Here is a 14099-nt window from a genome sequence, read left to right on the forward strand (position 1 = left end):
ACCATACTGGTCCAGATAGTCACTACAGCAATTTAACAACTCAACTGTTTTCTGTACCAGGTAAGTGGGGTGGTGTCCTTTAAGTGTGAGAGTGTAGCAACGCTAGACCCCGTGACCTTTGACACCCCAGAGTCTTACGTGGCACTGAGCAAGTGGACAGCGAAGAAGGCGGGATCCATCTCATTTGACTTCAGGACGACAGAGCCCAATGGGCTGATGCTTTTCAGCCACGGCAAACCCCGGCAGCAGCAGCGCAAGGATCCGCGCACACCTCCAACCGTCAAGGTAAAAAAACATTCTAGGCTAACTGTATAATGTATAATGTTGAAATAAATTTTAATGACAGTGTTGATGTTTAGCAGCTATATTTTGGGTCACTATAGTACAAAGTGCAGAAGTTCATATGAGTTACTTTAGTTTTGAAGGGGTGTAGCCAAATAAACAAAGTATTAGGTATTATCAAAGTATACATTTTTCAAAATTCTGATGAAATAGTACAAAATCCATTTATGAAGAACAGAAATTCATTTAGAATATTTTTTGTAGAATATTATTGGCTGACCACTCACATAATGCAAGGTGGCTAAATTCATCTCATTAATCTTTTTAGTCTGCTGGATGTTGGAATGATTATCTAGATAGATATGAAGGGATGTTACTTATGAAGAAGGTGGAATGGTCCACTAGTAAGTATACGAACAGTAAGTGGAACAGCGTGCGGGAGTTCAATTGAGCTGTTTTAATGAAGTTTATTCCTCCAACGCACCTGTCGCTTATTAATGTGTACAAAGATTTTGCATCTGAAAATTCAGTTCATTAAAACGGCTACCTTTAATCATCCTCTCTAACAGGGCAGTGACTTTATAATCGTGACTGATATTCTGAGCTTTAGCTGCAGAATTGAGATTTTAAACAAACGAAAGTCCCCACTTCTACAAATTCAAGATGAATAGTTCATTAATGAGAATTCAAAAAGAAGTAAATTGAACAAATTGCACTCATGTCACACCTGCAACTATAATTTGCATTTTCACAGCTTGCACAAATGTTCCTGTTTGTTTTTTTTTACACCTGTCTCCGGTTCATCTACAGGTGGACTTTTTTGCTATTGAGATGCTTGATGGACACCTGTACTTACTGCTGGACATGGGCTCAGGAACCACCAAGACCAAGGCCATCGACAGAAAGGTCAATGATGGAGAATGGTACCATGTTGACTTCCAGAGAGACGGACGCTCAGGTACAATCGCAGCTCTTTTAATTCTGAAGCTAATAGGAAAAGTTGAACTGACAGTAGCTGTGCACATTTTGAAGCAAGCAGCAGATTAACATGACCATTTTTGCAACCATCTGCATTCTGTATGTATTTAATTCACCTGTTTCTATTGAATCTGACTTTAAGGGGTTTTATTTTGACTATTTTAACCCAATTCATATACAGCAGGTCTGTCAAGTGTATTGTTCATGTGCTGGTATAATAACACTCAGACTAAAATTAAAGCTTTTGGTGGCCTGTTTCGTATCCAACTGGTAGACCCATTAATGCTACTTGACATCATAATCACATTTGCTCTAAACCTTTCCTTTCTGTCACAATTACTGTCAGTCGGTATGTAAAACATACTTGCACAATGTCTTAAAATCATTTTGCAGTTACAGTTATGTGCAAAAGTCTTGAGCCGCCCATCATTTCTTTATACTTTGCTGCTAAGGACCCAGATTCTCTGGTAAGTCTATCGAGTGCTGTGCAAAGTCTTGAACAACACTTCCCCAGGCTTTCTTAAGTTTATCATTGGACATTCATTGCTTGTTAATTTATTTTTAGTCCAGTTCTTGTACTTGTACTTGTACTTGACCACTGTCAGATGAATTGTTTTTTTTTGTTAAGCAATTTAAGACTGGCCTATGAATCACTAGATTTGTTGTGTCTATGCATAACAGAAAAATTAGCAAAGAACCCATTTTAAATTGTATCTTTAGGGATCTTTAGGGTTATTAGCTGCCTGTTGCAAAAATACATAATTTGTTCCAAATGTTTTTAAATTTAATCAACTCAAAATACCAAAGATAATACAATTTGGGAGGCATAAAATAGTATTTTTGCACCAACAAGGTGATTCCCAAAAGAGCCAAAAACTTTCCGTATGGTGCGTACTGTGTTGTAAAAAGTGTAGGGACAAATTGGACGAGTGAGGACAAAAGAAGAGGTGGAAAAAAACTATCTACAGCATCTGAACAGCATCTGACAGTTATGTCATAAGAAAAGGAAACAAATCCAGATACAGGACCTGTGAGATCTGGCCTTTCTGCCAGATCCATCTACTTTCCTACTCTTCTTACTTGTAATCTGACAAGAGAGAGTTACACTAGTGAGTGTCTGTAATTGATGGAGGCTCTGTCATGGTTAGTGACTGCATTTCATCCAGTGATGTTGGGAATTTTGTTAAAATTGATGGAATTATGGAATTATTAAAACACTGAAAAGTACCATCAGATTTTGATCTACCATGCAATACCATCTGGAAAGCACCTGATTGCCAATGGCTTCATTTTTCAGCATGACAATGATCACAAAAACAAACTACCAATGCAGTGAAAGCATACCTGGATTAAAAACACACAATGAAACACCATCAGTCATTGATTGCACTCCCCAGTGCCTGTACCTCAACTTTATTGAAGCAGTGTGGGATCATCTTGACTGAGAACATTGCAAAAGGCAGCAGACATCCAAGGAAGAGGTTTGAAGTGGCCTTTAAGAAGCCCGGAGAACTATTCCTGAAGACTGCTTAAAGAAATTAAAAGAAAGCTTGCCATTGAGTTAAGGCTGTGTTGAAGAATAAAGGTTGTCATGTCAAACATTTACTTTTAAACTCATTAGAATTGTACAAGTTCTGTTTTTGCCTTACACATACTCTATTTCCATGCATTTTTGCAGGTGTTTCAATGAACTGGTGCTCCTATTTTTACATTTTCCTAGCAAAATATAAAGAAATGAGGGGTGACTTTATACTTTTGCACAGTACTGTACAGTTCTATTACAGATGGGGATGTTTTACACATGTCAGCCTGTTATGAGCATATAGTTATTGCTTGAAACTCTGTGTTAATTACAGAGGTCTGTAGAAGCTGCCTTTCCTCTCAGTGGGAATCCTATTTGTTTGCTCCAACCGCGCGTTACTGTTCCAAAAGGAAATATATTATTAGCAAAAAAAATGTTAAATGTGGCATTTTTTAACTCACAGGGACTACCTGAGGACTGTGTAGAATTTCAATTACTTCTGATTGTAGCTGTGATTTGTGGTGGTGGTGGTGATGAGGAGGAGGAGTACAAAGAGAGGCGCAAGGATGATGATGATAAAGATGATAATGATGGCACTCATAATAGTGGTGCTGGTGGTGATGACAGTGGTGATTGTGATGAGGATGTTCACGCTGAAGGTCATAACAATTACTGATATTGTTTTGATGTCTGGCGACGTGTTCAGGAACTATTTCGGTGAACAGTGTAAGAACAGCATACACGGCCCCGGGAGACAGTGAAATCCTGGACCTGGATGACACCTTGTACCTCGGAGGTTTACCTGAGGATCGTGCTGGACTCATCTTCCCAACAGAGGTTTGTGTGTAGATATCATGTGCTATGATAAGCATTCTAGCTCAAATAATTAAAAGAAAATTTCCAGCAAACATCAAACATTCCTCACTTTTTCCTGTGTTTTAATATAGTCAGTGTGGGTGTTTAGGACTGGCAGATGATGTCAACTTCAGCTCTAGTAAAGTGTGGCAGTTGCAGACAATAATGAATAACCTAAACTCTCCATATTAAAATTTTTTACCTACATTAACAGAATGTCTGATTCTGCCGGCAATCTACTTACAATATACAGATTTTTTTCTTCTTTTTTGTAACATTGACCAAGTTAATTTCAATAAAGTCCAGCATTCCAAAGCTGGAGGAGAATGTGCGAGAGAGCTGTTAACAACTCGTGTGCAGCCTGTTACTTGTAATCTGACAAACGTGTAGGTTTTACGCGTGTTTCTCCCAGGAAACAGCATGACATCACAGACCAACAAGAAGCAGTGGAAGTTTTCTGCGGTAGAATGGGAGGCGTTGGAGGAGGTGTTTCACAAGTTCATTAAAATACATCAAAACAGCAAGGTCCCACTTCTTACAAAGAAGCAACTTTAACACCATTGTGGGCACAGTAAAAAAGTGCCATACAGAGAGGAAGTTTAAAATAGATGCTATGACCTAAAGAGGTACACTAAAAAGAAGTCATTGTTTATAGTGCTTGTATGGTTGGCAGTGATCTGGGGGAGAAAACTGTGTGCTGTCCATGGTCCTGAACTGTGAAAAAACAGCAGGGAGTTTGAATGTCATGAAGCTGATTTTTGGGTGCCACATAGCCTTAAAAGGATTTATGAAAAATAAATCTTTGGAATTTTAAATCAAGAACCAGAGGGCGAAAAATAAAAGTTTGAAAGAAACATTTTGGTTCCACCTGCATTGAATGCTTTCTTATAGTTCAAGGTTTCAGGTCGTTTTTGATTTCCTCCAGCAGATTACGGAATAATTTGCCATGGCAATCAGCATGTCTTCAATTCTCCTGGCATTCAAATATATTAACACAATTGGAGAAATTTCTTTAGCTTGCAGCATGTGCTCTCTGTTCTTGGCAACATCTAGCCTTGTCAAGCACAGAGTGACTTAACATATCCTTTTTTATTTCTTTTGCTGTCTTTCACCTCTTATTGTTAGTAATTTGGTAGTATTTTACCTCCAGGGTAAAACTGACCGTAAGTCTCCAGTACTTAATCAATAGTGATTTAATTTACTGACCACAACTTACTGAGTGAATTTACTGAGCAACAACTTACTGAGCACTTGTGTCTGCTAATCGAAAGGTCGGCAGTCCCTAGCTCTTCCTGCCCACATGCCGTAGAGTATTTACCAAAGACACTGAACTCCAAATTGCACCCACCAGAGTATATGTGAAAGTTAGAAAAACGTAAGGCATAGACTAAAGAGCTGCATGAATGGGTGAATTGGGCTGGTAAAATTACCATTTAAAACATATTCCCAAATATACAGATTATTTTATTATTATGTTCTTGTTTTTGTTGTTTATACTTCTTTCTCCTTTTGGCATGGACATGGAATTTTCATTTGTTTTTCCTGATGTTTTATCAGTTAATTGAGAAAATAACTGGCGGGCCTATAATTGAAATTGATTTTAAAAAATTAGATTTGGGGAACTTTTTATGTTAACAATATTAATAGGTATATAAAAAATTATTAAACTAACTTTTAAAAAAATGCAGCTTATGCATTTTGCAGTCTTGGAGCACAGATGTGCAACCAGTGTTTAGAGAATGATTTTCAGCAAAAGGTTTTAGTAATTATAGATGAAACAACCAAGTTTAAACTAATTTTTTGTTTTTAGATTAATAAAAAAAAAGATTACCCCAATACCTGTTTTATGCAAAGTGTGTAAGAAATAAAAATACATCATGATGAAATAAATAAAAGCTGTACAGTGATGATACAAACATTATTTGTTTGTATTTAGTTTTGCAACACACACTGCAAGAGTTTGGACAAATATCCAGTAGTCATGACTCAACACTGGCATCCTCTTCTTCAGGTGTGGACGGCGCTGTTGAACTACGGGTACGTAGGCTGCATCAGAGATCTATTTGTGGACGGGCAGAGCAAAGACATCCGGCGGCTGGCTGAGGCCCAGAGGGCGGTGGGAGTGAAGCCCTCATGCTCCAGAGAGCCGCCCAAACAGTGCCTGTCCAACCCCTGCCAGCACAACGGTATCTGCAGGGAGGGCTGGAATCGCTATGTGTGTGACTGCTCTGGGACGGGCTACCTGGGACGCTCCTGTGAGAGAGGTGAGAATAACAGGGTAGGAGACTGGGGACGAAGAGCAAGAGAAATGCTAATGTCTCCTTTTCACAATGGAGATGAGTAAGAGAGTTAATTAAAGTCAATGCACAGCCACATTGGGTGAAAATTTAATAATATGTCATGATGCAAATTGTAGTCATCATGACAGCTTTGTCATTTGCTTTTTTGCCTGAGAACACTGAGTAATGCCAAAGGCATGAGTGACAGATGATGTGGGGTGGAAGCACAGAAGTCTTAAGATCAAAAATAAATCAGCTGCTGAAAATATGTTGTGATCACTTGGTTGTAAAAAATTTTGGTTATTTGTGACTTTGAATTATGCTTTTTCACTCATAGCAGGTTGAATTAGCGTGATAGGTGCATTAAAAAAGGTGCACTTGTAAAATAAAACGGTAAATAAAAATGTGACTAAAGCATTATTTCATTTTTTTAATGCTGAAATCAGATGTCCTGATGTGTTTACTTTGCACTAAATCCCTGGTGATGGAGTGTAGGAAGCTGAAAATAAAAAGAGGAGTAGATACTGTATGGATGGGTGAAGATAAAAAATGAAAAAAATTAGTCTACTAGCTCACCAACAAAAATAATAACGGTGCAGGTTTTCTATCTTTGGCTGTATTTTCTGTACCAAAGAAAGAATAGTGGGAAAGGAGAGAGGGAACAGAGGTCGAGGAGAAGAGGTGGGAAGAAGCAGGGCTGCAGACAGGACTATTGGAGTGCTATGGATGCAGTGACTGGGAATCGATGGGAGAGGAAGTGTGCAGAAAGCAGGGAGCAGGAGCTGTGACAGAGGAAGGTGGACTCACCGGGCTGGAACCGCCATATGACAGCGGGTGAGGAGATGAGGAGGAATGGGAGATGGGAGAAGAAAATCTGACACAGAGAGAGAGAGTTATGAGAAATGGTATGAGACCAGGGCGGGGGAGAAATGGAAAGCAGGAAAGATTGGCAGAGGGACTGATACAGGCCTGTTTGAAGAAGCGAGATGGGTGTCAGACAAGAAGAAGAGAAGAAATGTTGTTTGCGCCATAACCGCTGATGCGTCTCAAGTGATGATTGTACTATCATCTAGCAGGAGATATGCCCATGCAGACTCACACACAGGCTTTCTGAAAGGAGTTGATATGAAAATGTTTTATTTCATAGGACAAACATCCACAGTGTGTATGTTTATCATAGCAATGCAGCATCTATCGCTCTCTTTTCCTTAGCTCTGTGTATATCTTACTTCATCCCACTCTGTGTGCACTGAGGGGTCACTAACTGGTGGTTCAGTGGATTAAAGGAAGCCCAGATGGAGAAGCAGATGGAGAGAGTGATTGGCCATGTTTATGCCTTCTACCTGCGGTGTCTCCCTCCCTTTTTTCCCCTCCCTCGTTCTCTCTCTCTCTCTCTCACTCCTTTGTTCCCCCTCTCTCTTCATTAATGAACAAAGATGCTCGCCACGCTCTGGCTCCGAGATTGCTTTTATTTTTTAATGACACATTTTAATGGCGAGTATAATGGGAGTAGTAAAATGACGAATTTGAATTTATGGCTAAGAATTATTACTTTTCAGTCAAAAAGATGACATGTCAAGATTTTCTAGGATAAATTGTGCTTTTTTAAATGTCAACAGGGGTTGATACTCACATCACCCTGCTGCTAGGGCGGTGTGCGTGAGTGTGTGTGAACCCTGTGTCAAATAGTGGCTATTATATTTTTATTGTTACATTGTGACCACTGTGCAAATGTTAGCAGATGTTTAGCCTGGTTTTTATTTATTGTTGCAGATAGTTTCGTTCATATTAGTATTAGAGTACAAGTGCTTGAATCCCAGTGATGTAGATATCCTGATCCCAATACCTTGTGTTGGATGTGTCGACAAAGTGACTTAAAGTAGCCTGACATGTTTTTTACTTAACAACTTTGCAAGAACAAATCAATTTGGAAATGAGGTTAAGAAAGTTAGAAGGCATTGAGAGATGAGCCGGGATCTGATTTTGGGATTTTCGGGGGATCGATGACATGAGAAGAAAAAATGCAGAATGTGACTGGTCTTATCCTTTACTTATTCTGTTTGTATGGTCCATCTGGTGTGTGCTACAGGCGTCAAATGATGCAACAGTATGTGACACAGCCAGCGTGCATTGTATCGTCAGTCTTTTTCTTTCCCCAGCATGAACGGGCTTCCATACTTTTCTTCTCACCAACCCTCTATCCCCTGTTTGCCTGGTAGTGAGTCAGGTGCTGTGATGAGGAAAATTTAGTCAGCTGTCTCCCTTATCAGAAACGTGTTCATGTGTGTGCATGCGCAGGGGCGGGTGTATGTGTGGCTGTTAGTTATGTTATGTGTGATATAACAGGCCAACCACCTTCTTTTTTACCTCAAGTTAATGAGGGTTCATTTGCATTTTAGCCAGGAGCTTCTCTCCCTTTCCCCATCCTCCTTTCCCTCTTTCTTGCCCCCCCCCCCCCCCCCCCCCAGCCCCACTCTCACTTTACTAAACCCCTCTCTGTTCACACTTAAATTCACTCACTTATTCTGACATGCACGCACACACACGCACACTGTCTCTCTCTTTCCCTCCTTCTCGGCTCATCAGTATTCATGACGCCTTCCTCTCTTCCTGTTCTCTTGTTTTTGCCTTGGCTCAAACCGTCTCCCACAGAAACAGGGAGAGTGAAAAGAGGAGAGAAGGCAAAGGAGGAATGGAGTGGAGAGATATAAGAAGAAGGGAAGAAGGAGGAGAGATAAAGACACAGAGGCATGGAGAGTGTGTTTAGCTGTGTATGTAATTGGCCAATAAAAAATAGGGTCCTCAGAGGTAAACAGTTTAGCAGTCGGGGATTGGCCCCAGCAGGAAGCAGGGAGAGAAGATTATGAATATGCAAATGAGTATGCAAAAGACATTAAAGCAGGTTCACCTGAGCTTGTTACATTATGACTCCAGGGTCTGAGATGTCAGTGACGATGGCTAACACATTCAACACCATGCATTCTGATTGAACCGGATAATAGGGCCAGCCAACCAGCTGCGGCTATTTTTACATACTCCTCTCAAAGGCGGAGGGAGTGATGATGAATTAAGAGTGGAAAGCGATGGGATCATTTTGTAGAAAGGTTTTCAACATGTATTGGCGGGGGAACCAGCAAAAGTATAACCACGCAGTAACATACTTTGTCATGTTTAAATCTGATTCATTCAGCATCAGATTGCCTTTCCCTCCACCCACCTTATGTGTTTTTTCCTTGTCAATCATCCTCCTTTTTTCTCTTTCTACCCACCTCACCCTCCTCTGTCGTCATCTCTCTCTTCCTTCTCCATATCTCTTTTTCTTTCTCTTTCTGTGGATCATGTGCAGATGCAACTATCCTGTCGTACGACGGCAGTAAGTTTATGAAGGTGCAGTTGCCTGTGGTGATGCACACCGAGGCGGAGGACGTCTCGCTGCGCTTTCGCTCCCAGCGGGCCTATGGCGTTCTCATGGCAACCACTTCCCGTAATTCCGCAGATACCCTTCGTTTGGAGCTGGATGGGGCCCGTGTCCGACTTACTGTCAACCTAGGTACACAGATGCTCACAAACACATAGAATCTCAAGCATTACTTTAATTACCTGTCATGGGAATGCAGCTGATACTGGCCTCTTGGTAATTTCTTGCATAGAAAAGTCATTAACTGTTGATTAATAACTTTTTGTCCCGGTAAACTCAAAGGAGCCCTATTATGCTTTTCTTATTTTCTGTCATATATACATATATACTGTTGCAATGGCCAAAATTTAGTGCTCACCGTTACTCTAGTGTGAGCACAGAAGCCCTACCTGACTGCTTTTGTTTGTGAGGGGCAGCCAATCAAAAGAAAGTTTTTTTGAAGAGAAGGAGAAGAGAGTTAAAATGAATTGTTTTGGGAAATGGGTAAACCGGGGACTGTGCAAAAGTTGAGTATTAGATAAAGGAACACAAATTTGAAATATGAATCATGCAGAACTCATTCACTACCTAGAGTAATGGAAAAGTAGAGCACCAGAGTCCGAGGCTAAAAATATATAGCTGGAAATGAGCATGAGATGTCCCTTTTAAATTAGAATTCTCAGTAATTCCAATAAATATTTCAGCTAATTTTGCTGCAAGTATGCACAAGAGATGGATTTCACTGCTTCAGCAGATATGTTGCACAGATTACATGCACACATGCAAATATAAACAGCTAAAGGTTATTGGTTTTGTGTTGAACAGAGGGTCAAGCCTCAAGCTGCATTCTCTGCTCACTCCCAGCAGACCTGTGCATCCCCAACACCTTCAACAAACAACACAAACGCACACACACATGAATACTTTGCACATTTCGCAGCCATTTTTTCCACAGCCACACACTTTCACGTGAATTCATTTACATGCTAACACACACATCCTTACAGAGGGGTGCATGTGTTGGTCTCTGGTTGTCTGCAGCCACGTCTTTTCTGTGGTTGACGCCACTCGACACACCAAGGCATCATGGGGTTTTTTTTTAAAAAAAGGTACAGGGGCTGAATCTTCCAACCATTTACGGAGATTCGCGCTCTGGATAGGCGACAAAAATTATGGGATGTGTTCAGAGTCGTTAGACAAAACTGACACACATAACCCATCACAGTCTACCCACGCTTTTTATTGGTGACTGAAGCTGTCGCTCAGGCCAGAGCAGCCAATGACCACACCAGTCATGCTGTGACACACCGCTCTCTTTATTGTGCTCAAGGTAAAAATCCATCAGTCTTTATTCAGATTTTTCCTTTTATTGGCTACAAAATAAAAATCGAAGAAACTGCATTTGCTGCACATTGTCCAGGTCCAGCTTGTGGTCCTGTGACAAACGAGGGGCGTGTGTTTTCTCAGCATTGTGTGCGTGTTTGTATATGTATGCAGGGTGTGTCGATGTGTGCATCCCCAGGGCGTGGAGAGTATGTGTATGTGTGCAGCATTAACCCTCTGCTCTGCTCTCCCTCCAGACTGTATCAGGATAAACTGTACAGCCAGTAAGTGATCCTCCATCTCACCTAACTCCCCCCCCCCCCTTTCCTCTACCTCCTCAGAACGTGTGTGCGCCGTTGTGTGTATGTGCTTTTATAAATGTGTGTGGCTGTTTTTCACTCTGTGTATCATGTCAGTTCATTTAATCTTCTTTCAACATATTTTTGTACCATTTGTCTATGTGCAGATATGTATGTGTGTGTGTGTGTGTGCATGTGTGTATGTGTTTGACGGGGGAGGTGCACATATGCGTGCGATGTTCAGCTACACTGCAGGAGAGGTGCGATTTTTGCTGAGGGCCAGGGTTTTCCAGGTCGGCCATTTTAGCAAAGAGGGATCGATGGCAGAGAGAGAGAATGAGAGAGGATGGTGGGGGTTGAAGGAAGGAGAAAATAAAAGAAAAAGGAGAAGAAGAAACCCGGGCATGAGGTGTTTAAGTAAAATTAGGTGTGCTGATAAATAAGAGGTACGGAAGTAGAGAGTGGAAGCTGGTGGATGAATACAACTTAGAGCTTCAGGGTAATTACTTCTCCTTCATGCCGGAGACAAAAGACGTGTTATCCCTCTGTTTCTCTCTGTCGCACCTTCATCCCGACGTCTGTCGGGTTGTTTTCTTTGTTTGCTTGTTGTTTCTTTCTAAACTGTACATGAGGGAATTTTGGGTAGTGTTTCATTTAGTGGGTTTTGGCGTGTGTGCTTGTGTGAGTGCCTTTGCATTCTGTAGTCTTTTCATTGCCCATCTGTGTGTCTGTGTGTGTGTGTGTGTTTTCTTTAGTGTGTGTTCCTGTTCATGCTGCTGTGAGTGGAGCTGAATCCCTGATGAAGTTTAATTCCCTCACGTGGAGTTTCTCTCTGTCACGACCACAGAGAAAGCAGGAGAGTGAGAGAGAGCGAAAGAAGCGGATGCTCTGTGACGGCAAAGAGGTGGTGAAATGGACGACTGCTGTTGCCATAGAAACCCTACTAGCCACACAGCACTGTTGCTATTCCGCATGTCTGCTGGCCAATTTTAGACCAGTTGTCTCAATGAACATTTCAGTAGGCAGCCACTTTTCTGGCACACCGTGTGCATACAATAAATTATACATATGATATTCAAGGGGGAAGGGGGGAAATGTATTTAACAGGCAGGCGCCAGTGAAATAGTCCACTCAGCAGTCAAATAAAAGCCTCGGCATGGGAGAGATTTGAGGCGTATCCTTCAGAAAAGCCATTTGTTATTTGGAGCTATTGAAATATGAAACACTTTTTTTTGTTTTGTTTTCATTGTCCTGCTTTTATAATGTCTCGCATGTCATTTGGCTTGAATTATGTTTTCCAAGCAACAATCAGCCTCCCTTGTGTTTTTTTTGTTTGAGTCATTTCTCATCTTTTGCTTTAACCTCACAGGCTGTTTGCTGACCGCCACAGCCTTCACTAGTAACTCACTGAATGGCTTTTTAACGCTGACCCAGAATAGGTGTGTGTGTGTGTGTGTGGGTGTGGGTGCATTTGTCTCTCCCTCCCAGGTTAACACAGATCACTGCTTCACTGTCACATCAGTCTGCTTGTTTTTTGAGTATTCAGTTACTACTCAAAAAAGTCCACGCATACACACATGATAAACTCGCACATACATGCACATACTCTTTCCCTCACTCAGTGCAAGGCAATGATCCATGGTAACAGGATGAGATGCTCATGCCCAGAGCACAGCTGAGTCTCCTCAGGGGAACCCTCTGTGCTCTCCGAGTCCACCAACACACTCTTTTAGCTTCACAATTGCACACACACACATTTCACACCACATCCATTTTGATTGACTTAATTATGATTACGTGTCGGCAGCCTGTACATCTACATTTCTTTACCTCTCTACCTGTGTTCATATGTGTGTGTGACTGTGTGGGACCGTATGTGTGTGCCTCCGTGATTGATGTCGGCATGCTTGACATTTTCTGCAGCAGAATTCGTTCGGGTCAGTTTGCTTCTCACCTCCCCCGTCATTACCGCCTATAGGTCACTGTAAGCAGACTCTCAAAGCAAGTAGAGGGAAGGGGAGTATGTGTAAGTGTATGCCTGTGTGTGTTGGGAGGTAGTGGGAGTTGCGCTCAAGGTTGGTGGGGTGCTTGTAAAGAGTAGAAGCAAGGGGACACTGAGGATTGGGGAACAGTCAGCCTGTCAAATGTGTGCAGTCAACTATGTGAAGATATGAGCTGGTAGATGAGCAAAGAGAGAGAGAGACATCACGAGAGGACAGCTCAGCTTCTTTCATTCTGCAGCACATCAGCACCTTGGAGAGCACGCTGATGTTCCACTGTGTGTCTAGTGCCACCATGAGGCTGACTGCAGCATTGCATAAGCAAATCTCCTACATTCAGGCACCTGAACAAGTATAAGTGTGGAGGCGAGAGGGCTGTTGGGTGGTCAAGGGGGTCTGAATTTGCTGTCTGTGCATGTGTGGGTTGTAGGAGAACGTCATGGCGGTGCGATCTGTCCACAGATGGATTGTCTCAGCGTGGGCCTGTTGTGACTCACAGTCTCCAGTCTTAGACACCCCCAACATCCATTTATGTTAATCCTTCTGTCTGTCTGTGTCACGTCATCTGTCTCTCTTGTAAATCTGCAAAGAAGCCTGTCTGTCTATATGTCTGTTTGTCTGGAAAGAGTGCGTTAACACTGAGGTGTTTGTCTCCCCAGGGTATGAATGGCTCCTTCCCCTGCTACTATTAGCTTCCATTTTCTCAGTTTCTGTCCTTAATTTTTTACTCAAACTATCTGGCTCTCTTCTTCTCCTTCTTCTGGTTCTTTCTCTGTATCTGTTTCTCTTTCTGTCTCTCCTCATCTTTATGCAATATGTTAATGGTGCTCTGGGCTATGTGTAGGTAAAGGCCCAGAGACCATCTTTGCTGGGTCAAACCTCAATGATAATGAGTGGCACACGGTGAGGGTAGTCCGGCGTGGCAAGAGCCTCAAACTCACCGTGGACGACCTGCAGCCTGCTGAAGGTAACCACAGCAGCCTGACTTATTTTTTGTTTTCTCCCCATAAAATGACACTTTTTCCAGGTCTTAAGTTGGAGTGTAGACATCCACTTGAATTCTGTGTTGAACATTAAGCGGTTTATTTCTTTTTTAGAGAGCATCTGTGCCTGAAAGCAATCATACTGAATTGTGATTGTGGTCATGATAGTGTCTACTTTAGT

At 41.8% G+C, this 14099-nt stretch overlaps 1 protein-coding gene across 5 annotated transcripts in view; it reads left to right on the plus strand.

The window, feature by feature from the left end:
- The window catches only part of nrxn1a (neurexin 1a), a 62113-nt gene that overhangs the window by 30337 nt on the left and 17677 nt on the right, over positions 1-14099 (plus strand). For all 5 annotated transcript variants that reach the window (XM_085360896.1, XM_085360895.1, XM_085360897.1 and 2 more), the window contains 7 exons: positions 61-285; positions 1093-1240; positions 3489-3619; positions 5649-5901; positions 9263-9466; positions 10894-10920; positions 13780-13902. In XM_085360896.1, coding sequence (XP_085217022.1) covers positions 61-285; positions 1093-1240; positions 3489-3619; positions 5649-5901; positions 9263-9466; positions 10894-10920; positions 13780-13902 — 1111 coding nt within the window. The remainder of the gene's footprint in view (positions 1-60; positions 286-1092; positions 1241-3488; positions 3620-5648; positions 5902-9262; positions 9467-10893; positions 10921-13779; positions 13903-14099) is intronic.

The sequence above is a fragment of the Diplotaxodon limnothrissa genome, linkage group LG8 (assembly GCF_057381915.1).
Source record: "Diplotaxodon limnothrissa isolate DT_005_m linkage group LG8, D_limnothrissa_male_GT1.1, whole genome shotgun sequence".
Taxonomy (NCBI): Eukaryota; Metazoa; Chordata; class Actinopteri; order Cichliformes; family Cichlidae; genus Diplotaxodon; species Diplotaxodon limnothrissa.